General features: G+C 38.7%; 1 protein-coding gene across 2 annotated transcripts in view; it reads left to right on the top strand.

Moving 5' to 3' along the window:
* LOC138031360 (uncharacterized) overlaps nt 1–10999 on the top strand; it is a 14689-nt gene extending 3690 nt beyond the window's left edge. For both annotated transcript variants that reach the window (XM_068879067.1, XM_068879072.1), the window contains exons 4-11: nt 771–910; nt 1765–1844; nt 2166–2214; nt 2483–2558; nt 4284–4356; nt 5872–6001; nt 6683–6808; nt 9229–10999. In XM_068879067.1, the coding sequence (XP_068735168.1) occupies nt 771–910; nt 1765–1844; nt 2166–2214; nt 2483–2558; nt 4284–4356; nt 5872–6001; nt 6683–6808; nt 9229–9333 (779 nt within the window). In that variant the 3' untranslated portion in view covers nt 9334–10999. The remainder of the gene's footprint in view (nt 1–770; nt 911–1764; nt 1845–2165; nt 2215–2482; nt 2559–4283; nt 4357–5871; nt 6002–6682; nt 6809–9228) is intronic.
* Nucleotides 11000–17596: the final 6597 nt, after the last annotated feature.

Genomic DNA, 17596 nt, shown 5'->3' on the forward strand with positions numbered 1-17596 from the left:
TGCAGAGTATTATGAAAGGAAGAGCATGGTTTAATATTTTGTATCAGTCACTGAGGAGTTTTTATTGGTTGAATGGAGATCCAATCAAACAATCAGTTATATGACTGTGATAACAAACGGAAATAAAGAAAGTCATTTTTGTTTAGTTCTATCAACATGTGTTTGAAACTCAGAGATGAAGAAATGCACTAAGAAATGATGAGTTTGAAAAAATCGAATTTTTTTTAAACTTGGGGATACAATTTGAGCGTACAATACAACAAAGTCTTCAAAAGGTTTAGAGTCATTTTTATCCAGGAGATTTGATGACCCATACGGAAGCCCGGGAGATTCGTTCTGTATCCGGGAGACTCCAGGATAATTGGGGAGAGTGAGGATTATATATCCTTATATATACAAACTGGCAAGTTACCATAGCGGTTTTTCCAGTTGTTACTCTTCATACAAGGGTTTAGTCAGACACATGTATTGCCCTTAATTTCCATGGTGCGAGTGTGACATTTCAAATAAGTCTGGTGATGGTAGATCATCACTTTAGCAACAGCTGCCTTAAGGTCTACTCTTTGAGCAGAGAACACCTTGGAACAAGTCCAAGAAGGTGAAAATTGCTCATCCACACTCATGCATAGCCAATTGGCTATTTACAAATCAACCAAATAGCTTGTATGGGGACTATCCAGAGCAAGTACACCTAGTTTTGGTGCCCTTACCACTCAGCCAAGCTGCCTCCATAACATCTATGTCTTATTTAATTATTTTGTTAAATGCAGTTCGACTGGAAGAGTTGGTTGACAGTTACGTGGAGAAAACTGTCAAATTTGTTTATGTTCACTGGATTGGAGATAGTGTCCCATTTACTAAAAAGGGCAAGTTTGGCGTTGTACATGGTAGTGTTCAGGAACACTTTCAGGTTAGAGTAATCTTGTTTTAACACCAAGATATTTGTTATAAATGTCATTGTAATAGTTAATGTACGGTACCTACAAATTCCACGAAAGACTCACAGTCCTATGAAGTATGAGTTTGAGTAATGCATGTTCAAAGCATACATAAAAAGCTTAGAGTAAAATCTCAAGGAACTAGAAAAATTAATGGCAAAGTAATTGGTTGCTAATAGAAGTGGTGAGATTGATATTTGTCAGCAATAATGAATATCTGAGGTATAAGTGCATGCTTGCACATCAGAACATTAATATTATTGTTCTTGATTGCTAACAGCAATCGTAAGTGCAACTCAACTTAACTTTAGCGCAAAATGTAAGGTAACGTTAAACAATATGTAAAATACACTGTACATTGTATACACAGACTTTGTATATCCATGTACATGTATTTGTTGATATAAAGTACGTCCTGACCTGCAAATGTAGACAATATGTAGACATATGCATAGATGCTAGTGTGATATGACCTCTGCTGTGCTTCATGAATTGTGATTGGATGGGTACTTCATGAGTTTGACTAATATGGTTGTAAAAAATCCTTGGTTTCTAGTAAAATTTATGTCGTACTTGGGAATTCAAGCAGTTCTTCTTTGATTTCCCCTTTTAAGAAACTGAAGGAACCAACATGCACATGGTATACTTTGTTAAACATGTACAGTAGTTAATGTTTAAGTGATCTTGTGACAAAGAGTTGTTATTTTAGCTAAACGAGTGGAGCATTTCATGTCTTGTAGTACTGTCAACAGGTTGTGAGCAGCTTCCCTGTATGTTTGTTTCATAAATTGTCTATTAAATGTGACATTCCCTTTAATTTTTTCAGCCCTGTCACTCTATTATAGAAACAGCACAAAGAGCAGAATTAAGCCAGGATGAGATGATAAAACTTTTGTCGGACCAAAGGTGACTTGATTTCCCCTTTCAAGAAACTGAAACTGTGATACACTTTTTCCTCCAAGCATATAATATTGCCATTTTGCTTTAAGACTTAGAGGGACATCCTTAAAGACTATCTCAACCTTAAATGTTTTTATGAAGTGAATATTACTCAATTAATTCATCACACTCTTCTATTAAGTATCTAATTTAGTAATTAAATCACAACATTTACCATCCTGGACAATTTTTCACTGAATTATCAATGATTTACGTGGAATGACTGCTTTTTTTTCCTTTCCTTTGATAATTTTCATAAAAAAGTCATTTTTGTTGTTACATTTTTAGTGGGAGAACAAACAAAGTGCTTGAAGTTGCAGATGCTGCTCATAGACAGGTTATTGTCTTATAGTAATTTATACACATGTAGGAGGTTGCCGGAAGTATGGGGGATAGATACAATGAGGAAAGGAAATGTACATCCGTAGGCTTCCATAAATGCAGAAATGTCTGTCCAAGGTTATTGAAAACAAAGAATAATAACTCAGTATGCTTCAATTTGCATTTTTTTAACTTATAATGTTATAGAGACACCAATTAAGCATACTTGCATTATGCACGTTTGCTGGCCATCTGTAATGTTATTATGTTTCCATGACTACCAGGATCGTGGCTTCACTAGTAGCAGTAATGTTATAAAAACTGGAAAAGCAGCAGCAAGTTTCCAGACTCCAAATGCAGGTAAGAGCAATATGCACAATCATTAACAGAGTCAAAGTGATCAGTAAACTTACCATCTAACATAAGGCAGTAGTTTACGACATGAAACATTAATGCAGACTTCCACAAATGAATTACATCTTCTGATTTTTATCAAAAGTGTGCTTAATAATTGACTTGTTCAACTGACTCACATTACACGTTACTGATATTGACATTTGCTGAGTCCCACACAGCATTGATTCATGTGACTGATTCAATGACCATGTGTTGGTCAGGGTACATTGTACATCATGTCATGAGCCAGTAGTGACAATGAGGCATCATGTGAAAGATAGTACACATCTTACAGGAAACATCCTCCTAAAAATCTTGGACATATTTGTAGTCAGAATTGTTTAAGAATTAGTCGAATGAATGAATGCCTGAATGCGTGACCTGCTAAACGCCCTTACACACAGTCACAGACTGAATTGCTAAGGGTGGGGTTCGACGAGGTCGGACTGAAGGAGTTGTGCTGCCGGCTAGGCACTCAGGCCCTGAACATGACCCATGTATGACCTCGGAGCACAGCACCACAGCCAGATGGAATAGGCTGGGAGTCGATTTTGCTGAGGGTGGAAAACCTGAGTACCCGGAGAAAAACCCTCGGAGTCAGGTTGAGAGCGACTGAAACTCAGCCCACATACGATCTCGAGGTCGAGAGTTGAACCTGGTTCGCAGAGATGGAAGGCACGGTTGATAACCACTAAGCCATCCTGTTGTCAATAATGCATAGATAGAACATTGTTGAAGGGACTTTGTTGGAGGCAATGCTCAATGAATACTACTTATTGGCAGTCACACTGACACTATAAAAAGAAAGTTTTCACAAAATCTAAAGTTACAGTGCAAGACTTGAGCAGTGACTGCTTATAACATATGTATGGTACATTGTACATTGTAGCTGTTAAGGAATATTCACTAATGATTCCATGCACGCACATTGGATATGCAATGGTAAATAGCCAACAAAGTGCCTAGTTGGCTATCACTAGTCTCATATCCAACGAGCGCCAATGGAATAATAACTGTTTTATAAAATTTTCCTTAAATTCTGAACTCTTGGACACTTGAAAATTATAGCCAATCAGTTCCCAGCTTGGCGGCACTTGACGTAATCAGTTTCCATATGACATACTGTAGGTCATTTATGAGCAGATAACCGAGATTGAGTGAACCGATCAGAAAGCTACATTTAGGAACACAATATCTGATGTTGAAAATTTCATAATTTCAATTAGTTGTTCATGTTCCCTCTGTTAAGGTCAAAACTCATCACATTACAGTGAAGTTAATTGTGTATGTACAATAATTATCAGAAAAGATCCCTTTCTCTCAGGGTACATGTATATGTATGTTTCAAGTAATGCTGGTTTTCCCCTCTCAAAATATTAATATACCAAAGTACAAACGGATGCACATGGCTCCATGGTATCCATTGAAAAACAAATGAAATGTTTGGGAATTGTAATTGCAATTGAGGGTCATCATTTTTTTAAATAGACCCTAGGGACTGCGGAGTTGGCGCCTCCTTTACTTTTAAAATGATTTGACTTGTGTTCTCTTGTTCCTTAATTTCCCACTTCTTATAACCCACCTATCCAAAGCACTGGATATGCCTTCTTTTTTGAAAAGCATACTTGTGAGTAAAAAAAAAAGAAAAACGATTTAAATTGATCTGACCCTATTGTTGTTTGTCAATAGTTGCTGTCAATATTGATGTTGCTGTAAGAGATGCAATAGCTGAAGTAAGAAGCGATGATACAGAGACTGACTGGTAGGTGCTCTAATAGTGCATTACATGAATAAATGAATATCCTTCATTGATATTACTCCCTTCGAGGGCATTTCAGAACTAATCAGTGCAACTATCAGTTGTTTCAACAACAAATCTTAAAGGTTGTGACCAGTGGACCAGAACATAGACTGTCATCTAATTATTTCGAGGCCTTAGTGAATCTAGCAGGGGATGAAACGAATGACAAACGAATTTGGCCGACAATCCTTAATTTTGACAGGTCCGCCTGTCGGGAATGGCCTAAATAGCAATCCCAGAAAGCAATCTAACGTTAGCCGTGTAGCACTTATATGACAGACTGATTAGAGTGTAATGTGAAGTGCTAGGTTTCTACCCCATATGAACCGTGAGCGTTAGCCCTACTAATCGAACTGGGCGCACACAAGAACAGTGGAAAACTCTGAGCAGGGTGGGAATGGAACCCACGTCCTTCGGGTTAGATTATCGCTGCTTTACCGACTGAGCTACAAGGTCAGACGGGAGCAGGCCGTGGGAACTGAAGATGTTATAGTCACGGCAATGAACACGTACAAGTACAAGGAAGGATTACTTTTGCAAACGTTGGCCATGTAGCACTTATATTTGAACAGACTTAACTATTAGAGTGTAATGTGAAGTGCTAAGTATCTACCCCATATGAACCATGTGTGCGTCAGCCCTACTAATCGAAATGGGCCCACACAAGAACAGAGAAAAACTCTGACCAAGTTGGGAATTGAATCCACGACCTTCGGGTTTGATCACCGCTGCTCTTCCGACTGATCATGAGCTACAAGGTCAGACGGGAGCAGGTCCTGGGAACTGAAGATGTTATACTCACGGCAATGAACAAGTACAAGTACAAGGAAGGATTACGTTTTTTGTAAAGGTTGGCCGTGTAGCACTTGCTATTTGAACAGAGTTAACTGATTAGAGTGTAATGTGAAGTGCTTGGCTTCTACCCCATATGAACCATGTCCTTGTGTGGGGCCATTTCCACTAGTAGGGCTAACGCTCGCATGGTTCATATGGGGTAGAAACCTAGCTAGCACTTCACGTGACACTCTAAGAAGTTGAGTATGTAGCATGTTTTATGTAAAACCTGCGCCAGGTTTCCTGGCCTAGCTACCACAAACTAACTTTTCCCAGTTATTCATGCATGCTCCCCGATATTACCAGAGTGACTAGTCCTGCTATGTAGAATTAAAGGTCCACCTTCAACCGAGAGGCATTGCGTGCCGCGGAACAATTTTTATATATGAAATTCAAGCCAAAGCTGAAATTCATCCAATCAAATCGCTACGATAAGCAATGCGAATTTCCGTAACAAAAACAAACGGTCGAAAAACATGCCGGTTGGAGGTGGGCCTTTAACGAATTGTGTACATAAACAAGCTTCTATAAACAGGCATTGTTCAGTAGGAACCGTTTTGATTTAGATAATCTGTTCGAAGCGTAAAGTAAAGAGTGAAGGGCAAATTTCTTTACTCTTTTTTTTTTCTCGACGTGTTTTAGGTGTGTTGGTTCTTACGGAGAAAAGAATCCTAAAAAACCTATTGTGCTGATCGGAAAAGGCACAGATGGACTGAAAGGAGTTTTATCTCTACTTGAAAATGATATTGTGGTTTACGCCTTACTTAGAGTGGTGAGTGAACCGTCATTCCATCCAAGCATCATGCATTTGAGTTATAAATCTTTCTAGATTTTTTTAAATGAATCCGTTATGCCTCTGCCATTTCAATGAGTCAATAGTTGTGGAAAGGTTTCAAATGCACTGTGCATTTGAGTCATCTGTGTTGCAGATCTGTTAATGGTGTCGTTGTCCATCAAAAATACAAGTACTTTTTTTTCAACATGCAAGTTCCTTTCACCAAAGGGTGATTCAGTCAGGTTCTAGATCAGAGACCTTTCCCTTTAAAACCCAGAGTCATTAATCTCTCTTGTTCAGATAAGGCCTTCATGAAGGGCCAGAAGCATGGCTAAAGGCGCCCTGGACGACTTGGTTCCATGGTGTGCGTTCAAAAGCAGTTAGCTCGTAATAATGAGTGGCGGGGGTGGGGGTGGGGGTGGGTTGGCTGTCATAATCGCTTAATGCTTTACTTAGGTTGGCGCTCATCATCTAAAAGTCAAGGATTTTGTGTGCATGTTTTTGAACTTAACCAACATCGTTCTATTTTGAGCGATGTGATTACATGTTTCCCGCATCATCGTAGGAGGCCGGTTTGGGATGAAGTGGACCGACATCATGCATTCCCATTTTTAATGTACTTTTACGAGCACCGCAATGTCAGTTTTGATGACCGAAATGTTTTTATGTGATTCCCAGCAAGATCAAGTTGATGGAATAACAACTGTCAAGTTTGTATTCATAACATGGGTGGGAGAAAACGTCAAACCGATGACCAGAGGAAAGATAAGTACACACAAATCAACTATTGAGAAGACATTCCATGTATCCTTTAGGAAAGAAAACATCGGTATATGAAATCTTTTGTAAGTACTTTAGTCTCTTAATCTGAGCTACATAACTTCAAGTTGTTTTATGGATATAATTTTTATTGTAAGAAATAAGTATTAATCGTTCTCTGGTAAAAAGTTCAAAAAGACTATGAGCTTTCGACAGACTGAACTGCTGTCTTCAAAGGATAAAAACGTTTTTATCCGTTGAAGACAGCAGTTCAGTCTGTCGAAAGCTCATAGTCTTTTTAAACTTTTTACCAGAGAACGATTAATACTTATTTCTTATCATGAATCTTGGTAACGGATCTTCAATATTTTTAAATTTTTATTGTAATACGAAAGAATTGAGGGGAAACAGTGCAAGCTTGAAAGGGACTCAAACCCATACACCTGCGACAGATTGCGCTGTTGCCCGCTCTACCAACTGAGTAGCCTGAAATCATACCCTTCTTCTCTGCGTTTCATAAAGAAACGAACGCCTGATCGAGGCTACCAACTAAGTGTATGTTGCACTGGAGTGCCGCAAGGGTCCATTCTTAGACCAGTACTATTCACTGTATAAAAACACAAACAAACTAATATACGATGACTTGGTGATGGTTTTTAAATGTTTTAACAATCTTATAAAAGTAAATTTTTATGTACATTTCAATAAGAAAATTAACGATAAAAGCGAAGTCGGTTACATGACGTTTCGATGACTTCATGTCATCATTATCAAATTTGAAATGTGAAGAAATTAACATCAGTATTTATACAGAAATAGAAGTGCGAAAAATACATAATGTAATGAATGAAGCATGTAAAGTCATGCCCACCATGCTTCATTACAGTATTTTTCACACATGTATTTCTGTATAAATACTTATGTTAATAGGCCTTAATCCCACAGCGGCCATGTTGAGTCCAGAGGGATTGAAAACTTTTGTTTTTGCCCACCGAAACTCCTTCCCAAACATTTCAACTCGAGGCTCGGGGTGCAAAATCGATCGTCTGTGGCCAATATGGCCGCCGTGCGAATAAGGTCCATTTCTTGACATTTCACATTTGATAATGATGACATGAAGTCGTCGAAATGTCATGTAACTTCGCTTTTATCGTTAGTTTTCTTAACGATCTGTCTCTAGGGTATCTTAATACCAAGTTTCAATACCATACAAGTAGTCATTTGAGGAACACTAGAGAAAAGAACGACCTCAACCTGCCAAAATGCAGAATCAAAATGGGTCAGAAAGTCTTCGCATAAAGAGGGTCATCCTTTTTAAATGATTACCTAAGGAACTTACATGTAAGGATGTTGATAATATACAAACTTTTAAGAAAGAAACTCTTTACACATTCATTTTACGATTAAAAAATTTATTGCGACCATTATCTATTTTATTCTTTCATTTATTAACTTGCGTTTATGTATGTATTATCACTTTCACCCACTGAGCAGATTTAGAGATGATCGAATGGAACACTATCGGTAAAATTTATAAAAATTCTTAAGAAATTCTAAGTAAAAGGCGTTACTGCAGCGCAGCAAATTCTTCATACTCCCGCAAGTGCTTCGAGACAACGCCCTTAGTTCTTACCGCTATGTTTCGTCGCTCGTGGTTGGGCTTGTGGAGCTTTCATTTTTTCAAATTTGCGTGTAAAAAATTATTTTCTTCACTTACTGCTCACCTTCGTTTGTGGAAAATCCCCCAATGTGGTTATTTGATTTTCGGCACTTAAGCGGTAGATAGATAGATAGTTTATTATAAAAAATATATTGCAGCTTACAAGCTGAATTGCATATTTTCAAAATCTATAAATATGTTAAAATGTAATAATAAATAATTCTAATAAAATAATAATGATAATATCAAACATTATAAATAATTAATAGATGATCTAATGATAAAACTATTCATGCATCTTTCCGTCTTGCATTTCGGAACCGAAAAGCGCTGGTGCACCTAAGATCGTATTGTGAGGATCCACGTTATTGGACTAGACTGTATAATTGATGACCAGAATCGTTAATTATCCTATCAAAGGTTTGCTTACAAATCTCTAAGATATAATCACTAATTGGAACAACGTTCGCAAGTAGAATAGACTTTGTAATTTCGTGCCACATTTTCTTCTTTCGATTGTTATCTCTTTTCACCCTTCATATGTATATCAAAACGTTTTTTTGAGAATCAACAACGTCTTTTCCTGGGGTTAGGAACTCATCTTGAATGTGCGAGAGGCAGCCAAAAAGATATTGGTACGAGGAGAGTAGTTTCCTCATTTGGGGATTTATGTTTTAACTGTAGTTTTGTTCTGTTGCACTTTTTTCCCTTAATCACTAAAACAAGAGAGTAAAAGCAACAACGTTAAACTGGTAAACAATGTTATTCAAAGTCAATCAAGTCAGTCCTTAACTACTATTTACAGCCAGCACATGTGCAAATCTATGCAACTACTGCAGGAGAACTCTCTGAGGATGTGATTATGTCCAAGGTGCAAAATGCCAGTGGGTCAAAGTCGCACGTCAAATAGCGAGTTAGAAATGATTGAAAAACAAACAATCAAACAAATGTATAATCAACCAGGTTATCTTAGTTCAGATAATTATGTCCAGAAGTGCCCCCTAATTAGATGCACGCTGATTTCAGTAAGCGTCACGAACTGTCCCCTTGCTCTTCTTCCCAACTTCAACATCACTCGTTTCCAGGAATACAGACAACTCCTTAAAGTGTCTCCCAAATGCTGCTTCCAAGGGAGGGAGGATGAGGGTAGAGAACCCATCCCATGCCCTATGATAGTTTTTTGTGTTTTTGCAGTCTATTTTAAGCTTAGCACCATACTGTGAAAGTTATTTTGGTCTCATGATTCCAATGATAACCAATAAACCTCTTTTGCTTGTACGTTTTGTTTTCCCATTTCAGACCCCGTGATGTTACTCTAGAGAAAAGTTTCTTTCAAATGTCTTATGCACGTTGTTATGTACGCATGACTTATGAAAAAAACAAAAGGAAAATTCCCTCGAGAACATCACGTGGTCTGAAATGGGAAAACAAAACGTACAAGGTAAAAAGCTGTATTAGGTGTCTTCCTCAAAATAGCTGCGCATCATGACCATGGGCTAAATTAACCCATAGACTCCCGGGGGTTACCGAGTGACGAGTAAAACCGTCTGGCGTTAGACAGAGTAAAATACAATCAAAATACAAAGTCTGGTCGGTTTAGGCCGGTTTGGGTGTCAAAAGATTAATTAATTAAGATTGAAAAAAAAAAATTCAATTATCATGGGAAGAGGGTCTATGCATGATGGATGTGTTCTCTCCCCTTATCCTCTCTTGTGCTCCTCAAGTAAGGAAAAACAAATGCATTTACCCTTACCGTATTGCGTTGGAAATAGATAGCAAAGACTTAGACTTAGACTTAAAGAGACACTTCGTTTTGGATATCAAAATTGGTTGTGCATGTCATTCGGTGCATTTCTGGACATAAGGTCTTAGTTATGATGTGTTATATTAAAAAAAAACAAAACAAAACAAAAAGCAAAAACTCCATAAATTGATGAGAACTTCTGAGGTCCAATGATACAGAGAAAAGAGAAAAGAAGATTTCAAGCAAGAAGTGCATTATGTTTTTAGACTGCTGTAAAATGTGGTTCCCAATGGTTGCAGTGACTCGGAACAATTCATATTGTTTTTATAAACTAAGCGCATGTGCCTCCCAGGGGCGGATCTATGGGGACGGTGCAGGGGAGATGACCTGCGGCTTTCTAATACAACTGGTATCACGTCACCAGTCAGCTACGCCATTCCTTGGTGGTGCACCCCCTCCTAAGAAAAATCCTGGATCCGCCCCTGAGAGGGTATTTAGAGTAAAAGGGTTAAGCAAATGTTCGAAGTTTTGAAACTTTTTTAAAGAAACGATTGCCCTTTCAATACTGATTATTTTAGTTGCTGACTGACCACAGTAACTCAGATAGGAACACTTTAAATTTAACACAATTAAAGGAGAACAGATGATTGTATACTATATTTCCACGTTTTCCTTGTTACAAAATTCATCTGCGAAAAAAATGCTGGTTCAGTAGGAACTTTAGTGAAGCTGGGCTTAAGACGATAGAGCAAGCTCGGTGTACTTAATAATCTTAATATTTAAATGTTCTTATCGTAATGAAATGAGAAAAAAGTATACTGTAGAAGTGGAATTTTATTGTGGTGATAATGAAAGAAAGGTGACTGATCTCCTAGTCACGCCCTTGAAACACAAGTGAAGGACTTTTTTTCATTTTACGATTGCATACCCAATTGCCATTGGACTTTTCTTTCAAGAGACTAGGTAATTGGTAATACAGTTTAATGCACCTGTGATCGGCTTCCCCGTTCGCCGTGGGGTCGACCCTCGGGTCAACCAGGGGCATGTGTGGGGGAATACAAGGACATTGATTACAAGTTTGTTAAATCACGCCCGAGATGTCAAGGGGATTTAACGCTGTGCTAAATCCATCTAGGGGGCTGGAATCGGGGAATTTTATCAATGAGGAAATGAAAGCCACCTGTAGTCAGGTAGGCAGATGATAAGATCTATGCGGAGTGGACAAAAGCAACAGAAATTTGCATGACTGTCCATCAGGGCGTAATAGAGAGTTTAAGAAACGACGACGGCTACGGCAACGACAACGCCAAAAAGCAGCGATATTATTGGTTAAAAGAGGAAAAAACTGATCGTGCTGCACGTGCGGCACGCATTTTTGTACATTTTTCTTCCGTACTCGTCAAAACAACAACGTAAAATGACCAATTTTCGAGTTTTGTCGACAACGTGGACAGGCAACAGTGAATCTTCCCTTCTCTCTCTTTGCTTCAAATCCGTACAATCTGGTTATGGCATATTTCGCTCATATTGTACAACGTAAACAAGGTGGAAACATCGTGAAACACTTAGGTTGGTATAGACTAATAGTTTGAAGTGAGGTTTTCGTCACCGTAGCCGTCATGGTTTCTTAAACTCCCTATTAATCAATATTTAGGACCGGTTCCCAGTTTGACCTCTTCTGAGATTGGTTTTACCGAAGTAGTCATTTTGCAAAAAAATCTCGTGAGGTGCGTTTCCTGTGGTAAAAATCTGAAAAATTTCATTTTTTCCCTTAATTTCTTCTTGAAGTGATCTCCTTAGATCAGCAAAACGTAACCCTATTAGTTTTCATGAAATACGAATTTCGACAATCAATGGTCGTGCCCGGTCTCCACTCGGTTACGCGAGATGACGGCCTCCGCATCTCGTTTCAAGCACGGTAAGTCGACATCCATTCGTGATGGTACAGCAAGGCTGGGTCAGGTCCGAGGCGGCCGCCTCATTCATTCATTAATTCATTCATTGTTTTAGCCGATCGAATCTTTCTAGATCCGTTGGCACGGGAAGCACTTAATATCGCCGGTTCAGGGCATCTGTAAATAGTCGGTGCTTCTCAATGTTTTGAGTTTTTGAAACCTGGTGAATTAGTGGAACTTTCTGGTAGAAACCACGCTTATCTAGCGTGAATAGTAACTGTTTCCGGGCTTGATTGTCCGGGCATCGATTTTTTGCACTGATTTTACGAAGTCTGATGCTGGATCGTAGAGTGGGTGGCGAGGGTCACTGAGCTGTTTATACCTCTCAACTCTTGCTATGGTATCTCTGCGTGTGCTGGGAGGAGCTATGCCAGAGAGTCTGTGCAGCGTTGGGAGTGGGGTGGCCCGTAATGTCCCATAATGAGCATAATTAAGTCACGTTCCCTCCCTGTCTTTCATGCTTTCAGTAACTGCGACACAGCGCCTACATTCAATAGCGAAGGGGACTGGGACTTTACGAAGGCGATATGGTTTCGTGAGCCACGACACCGTAACGCTTCAAGTTTGCTTGAGTTCCTTTCTTCTCATTCATCCCAGCAACGTCAACTGGAAGCGGATTCCACACACTCCCCGGCCTAATCTGGAACGAATGACTGTCAAAAATGTATGATAAGTCAAGCCCCTTGGAGTCTATAAGCAAGACGAGAATGGACTTCAGGTTCTGTAAATGCAACCGAACCATAGAAAAACTCCAACCTACTCCAAAGCAACAGAAGGAGAATACCGAATCTATTAAACACACATAAAACTAAATCTAATAAACTGGGACAAGATAAAACACCCATCGTTTCTCCAGACCATAGCATTAGTGACAAGGCACTTTGGACACTGCTACTGACCAAAAATGATTGTTTATTTTAAGAAATGATAAAATGAGCCTTTCTTTATACCTTAAGTTGTAGTGATGGTTACAACATTGGCTAATATTGGGCTATGGATATTTGGCATGAGAACGTTGCATTCTCAGTTACAATAGATTAAAATGTCATGAAAATGCAGTTATCATTATGTCTTTAGAATGCTCTATACTGAAAGCAGGCATCTGGTCTGATCTGGACCACTAGTGGCCTTAGCAACCAGGATATTCCTAATTCTCCCGCTGTGTTTGGTTGGCGCAGGAGCCCATTACCTGGAGCCCCCTTACGTATTATACCCCTGCGTCAACCCTGTCCCATATCTTTTTCTTTTTAGAACTGTTATATCTCTTCATCATTTTGAAATACCTTCGTGTTTCGGGTGTGCTGCACGTGATGTAATTAGTGGCCGACCACAGGTCTCTTAAGATTGCTATTGTGAAACACCCGCGAAAATCCCATGCGAGTTGCTTCTAAAAATGAAAAAGATACGGGACAAGGTTGACTCAGAGGGTTAATATAGAAGATGGAGGTTTCGGGTAATGAGCTCCTGGCTGGTGCAAAATTGGTGATGAGTGGAAGCCAGTGTAGATGACCATCCCAGAAGAGTCAAAGGGTTGTCAAGAGATAATCAAATGGTCATGTAAGCGAGAATGTTCCAGGTGCAAATGTGCAAAGGCTAATCTACATTGCAGACCTCTCTGCCGGTGCAAATGCAATATGATGAGTAGTGCTGGTCGAACAATGAGTTAGAACGAGGCAAGTAAGTAATTTAGCGAGGAAAGGCACGCCCGCAAAGCGTCTTGGTAATTCATGTTCTTTAAATATTACCGAAAATAGCAATGAAAGCTGTGTAACCTCTTTTGCCTAAATACAAGTAATTTTCGTGACGTTTGTTGAATTTGGAAACTCGGGGAAAGTGATATCCCTTGCACGCAATGCCAGCTTGGCTTCTGTTGTCAAACACATTAATTAAAGAATTTTTTGGAATTGAGACGAGTGAGTAATGCTGCAATATTTCGACGAAGAATGGTAGGAGGGCCAAGGGCAATATATTTCCAATCCTGTCACGTGAATAATAGTACTCGGCACTACATGCTCGTATCCTCAAACTTCAGTCTTATAAGGTCGTTCTTTCCTTACTTTTCTGTCGAACGCAGTTCAGTAATCCGAGATTACTACTAGTATAAAGTATATTTTTCTCTTCAACCTATTCCAAGAAGGTCGTTAGAATCCAACAAACATCCAGATATGCCTTAACTGCAAAATTCTATTATTTACCAATAATGCGGTTGCTACATCTTTGTTTCGGATTGACGCGACAATGAAGGCGAATGGAATAGTACCTGTGTGGATTCTTTATCTAAGTGAGTTTGTAAGCAACATTTAACGTTAGAGGATTGATGCTCCTACGGCATTAATTAACCCGGCATTCGAAGATATTCAGCTTGGGGAAACCAAACCGAGTAAATTTCTTCATGATAGCAACGCAGTATCTCAAGATCCGTAGCAACTCTCACATCGCTTCTCAGAGTTCAGGCTTTTTCTTATAAGGTCTCTATGCATTCCTTTAAAGTAATTAACAGATGACAGTTCACCTTCACGACGCCCTTAAATTATCCATCCGTGACCTCACCTCATGGTCGAAGTGTCTTCCCAAAGATACCTTGCGCACCTAGAAAGTCTTACCAAAGACAACACTTCGCACCTACAATTGTAGCTGTGATCCATTGAGACAATCTTTGCGTAAACTAAAACATTTTCATATCTACGGGAAGAAATGGAAAATGTATTTTGCATTGTTTATCAATAACAAATTCAAGTACCTTTTCGATATATATATAAATCGCAAGATTGCCAACTTTGCGATTTATAAATCGGAAAGAAGCAAACTGTAAATAAATAACAAGAATCGCACATTTGCGATTTATAAATCCCACACTCGTGAAATTTGTGCCCGCGGGCTCGTAGTCCGAATTTTTGGCGGGAAAACTATTCGTGTTGTTGATTATGGCGGATCATCACACTGAGCAAATGGTTAGTGTGTTGACAGGCCTACACGACTTCCTTGTGCGTGGTCTGGTATTCCTTCGCAATTTGAAGAGCTCGAGATCGCAGAATGTTTATCGTACTGCCTCTTGCCTGACCATATGCAAATGATATGACAGAGAATCTCCAGATAGAGTCGGGTTATCTAGTAAATGCCTCGACAAAGGAGCGAAGACATCAACATCAAATATCGGGAGAGCACCGACTAGGGTGATCATGGCCACAAACCAAAACGCGCTGAAGGAGTCAGAAGAACGAATGAAACTAATTAAGGCAAAAGCAGAAAAAACGCCTTCAAGGAACATAACGATCTGCTAAGAAACGTAGAAAAAAAAGGTAAAGAAAGCTTTAAAAAAGCCAGAAACTGGTTAGCGACAGAACTGACTTCTGTCTGTAAACACTTCCGGTGTCATAAAACGTCCGTCATCACGGGTCACTTCAGTCGCATGACGTGGCCAAACACCACTCCCATTGGTCAAGATAGGAAATTAAAAGACCCTCGGAGTTTTGCTCTAACGAGTGCATCTTTCAAAGATCTCCCTTTTCTATACGAAGCAAGAGGAGATGTCTCAGCAAGGATTGGTTTTGCATAAGATGCCAGTTGTTGTTTAAAATCTATTTGAGATTAGGCACTGCATGATGAGCGATCGATATTGTGTAATAAATGGAAAAATCTTTTTGCGCCCTTTTTTCGTTTATTTTTATACCCGACATGCTTTCTAAGCCACTGTTACAAGTTGAAACTTTTAGTTGAAACTTGCGTGCAACGGCAAGAATAGAGTGTCCTTGTATAACGTGACAGGTATCTAAGATCTGAATCTCAGTGGTGAATTTTATAGTCGGATAATAGCTATTTGCTAGCTCTGTGAAATTGTTTATTTCTTATTTGGTTATGCTCCATAGAGAAAAGATGACGTCGATGTATTTTTTCTAAAGAAGAGGCTTGTATGGACTTAGTTTGAGGATATCTGTTTCAACCGCAGCCATGAAAATGTTGGCAAAGGATACTGTGGTTTCGTGCGTTTATACGTAGTTTTTTCCAGTTAAACAAGAAAAATTTTCTTTCAAGATAAGGCTCAACAAATCTCTGAGGAAGTGAGTAGGTTTCGGAGGGTTATTTTTACGGAATGTTTCGTATGTCCAACATACATTGGTGGAGCAGGCGATTAGTGCTTCCAGCGGTAACGAAGGCAATTAGACCGGCATGGTAGAAGACCAAAAACCTCATTTTTAATACACAAATTATTCAATTCATAAGGTCGCAATAGTAGCAAGTTAGTATGATAAATACTGTAAGAAACAGACAACTTTTTCAAAAGACATGTTTCGGCATGCTTATGCCATCATCAGTTTAATGAGTTCCTAAGTGTGAACAGTTATAAAGTCTACGGGTAGATGAAAAAATTATTACAACATGACGTAATACAAAAGCGGGTACTATTTACAGCGTGACACCAAACATCAAGGTGTAAACTAGAACGTGAGAAAGGTGTTGTAATGCTGCAATTGTTTGTTAAGTTCCGGTTTGATGTTATTTAAACTGATGATGGCATAAGCATGCAGAAACATGTCTTTTAAAAAAGTTGTCTGTTTCTTACAGTATTTATATCGTTTTATTAAAAATTAAAGCCAAATTGCCTTTTGAGTTCGTGTTATAAACGTCATTTCGAAAAATTAACCGTTAACCGTCAACCGTGAAAGAGGACCCTTTGCTACAGGGATACTTTTGCGCGGTTTAAAACTACCCGGAGAAAGTAGATCTTAGTAAGTACTCTTGGTATCCAAAATGAAAATTGGGGGTAACCATGCATTTTTCAGAGATAATTAAGCTTCAATTTGAGAAAGAACGCCATACATTGCTTTGTATTTTAAAGCTTTTTACAAATATTATTCATGAATTATCTTTGAAAAATGCGTGGTTACCCTCAATTTTCTTTTTGGATTTCAATAACACTTGTTAAGATCTACATTTCCTGCATAATCACACACCGGGGCAAAAATATTGTTAATTAGTAGGCACCGTCCTTAAAACGGGCCTAAGAACTTTCTATAGTTGGTTTTCAACTAACGTTATCTCTGCCATGTTGGCGAACGAAAACAAAAGATCTCTCATTAGATCGTTTTGTTTGTCCACCATGATTGTACATTGTTACCTGTGTCTCTAGAGCTTGGTTGAAAACTATCTTTTTATACAAGACCCACACACGCATACATAACTGCATGCCTAAATTCCTAAAATTGCGTTGTATAGTAAATAATTGCATAGTCGTAATTTTCCTAAGCTTATAGTAAAAGCTCTTAAAAGTGATACCGACTGTGATTAAATTAAATAGTAGTAGTAGTAGTAGTAGTAGTAGTAGTAGTATACATCTCGTTAAAAATCGCTATAACAATAGCGAACAGAAGTCAATTCTGTTCTAATGATATGCTACGCAATCGAAGATAATTTTCCATTTTTCCAACCTAATTAACGTGGACATGGCCTCAGATGAAGAAAGATCACCATGTATT

Source organism: Montipora capricornis, chromosome 2 (genome assembly GCF_036669925.1).
Source record: "Montipora capricornis isolate CH-2021 chromosome 2, ASM3666992v2, whole genome shotgun sequence".
NCBI classification, from domain to species: Eukaryota; Metazoa; Cnidaria; class Anthozoa; order Scleractinia; family Acroporidae; genus Montipora; species Montipora capricornis.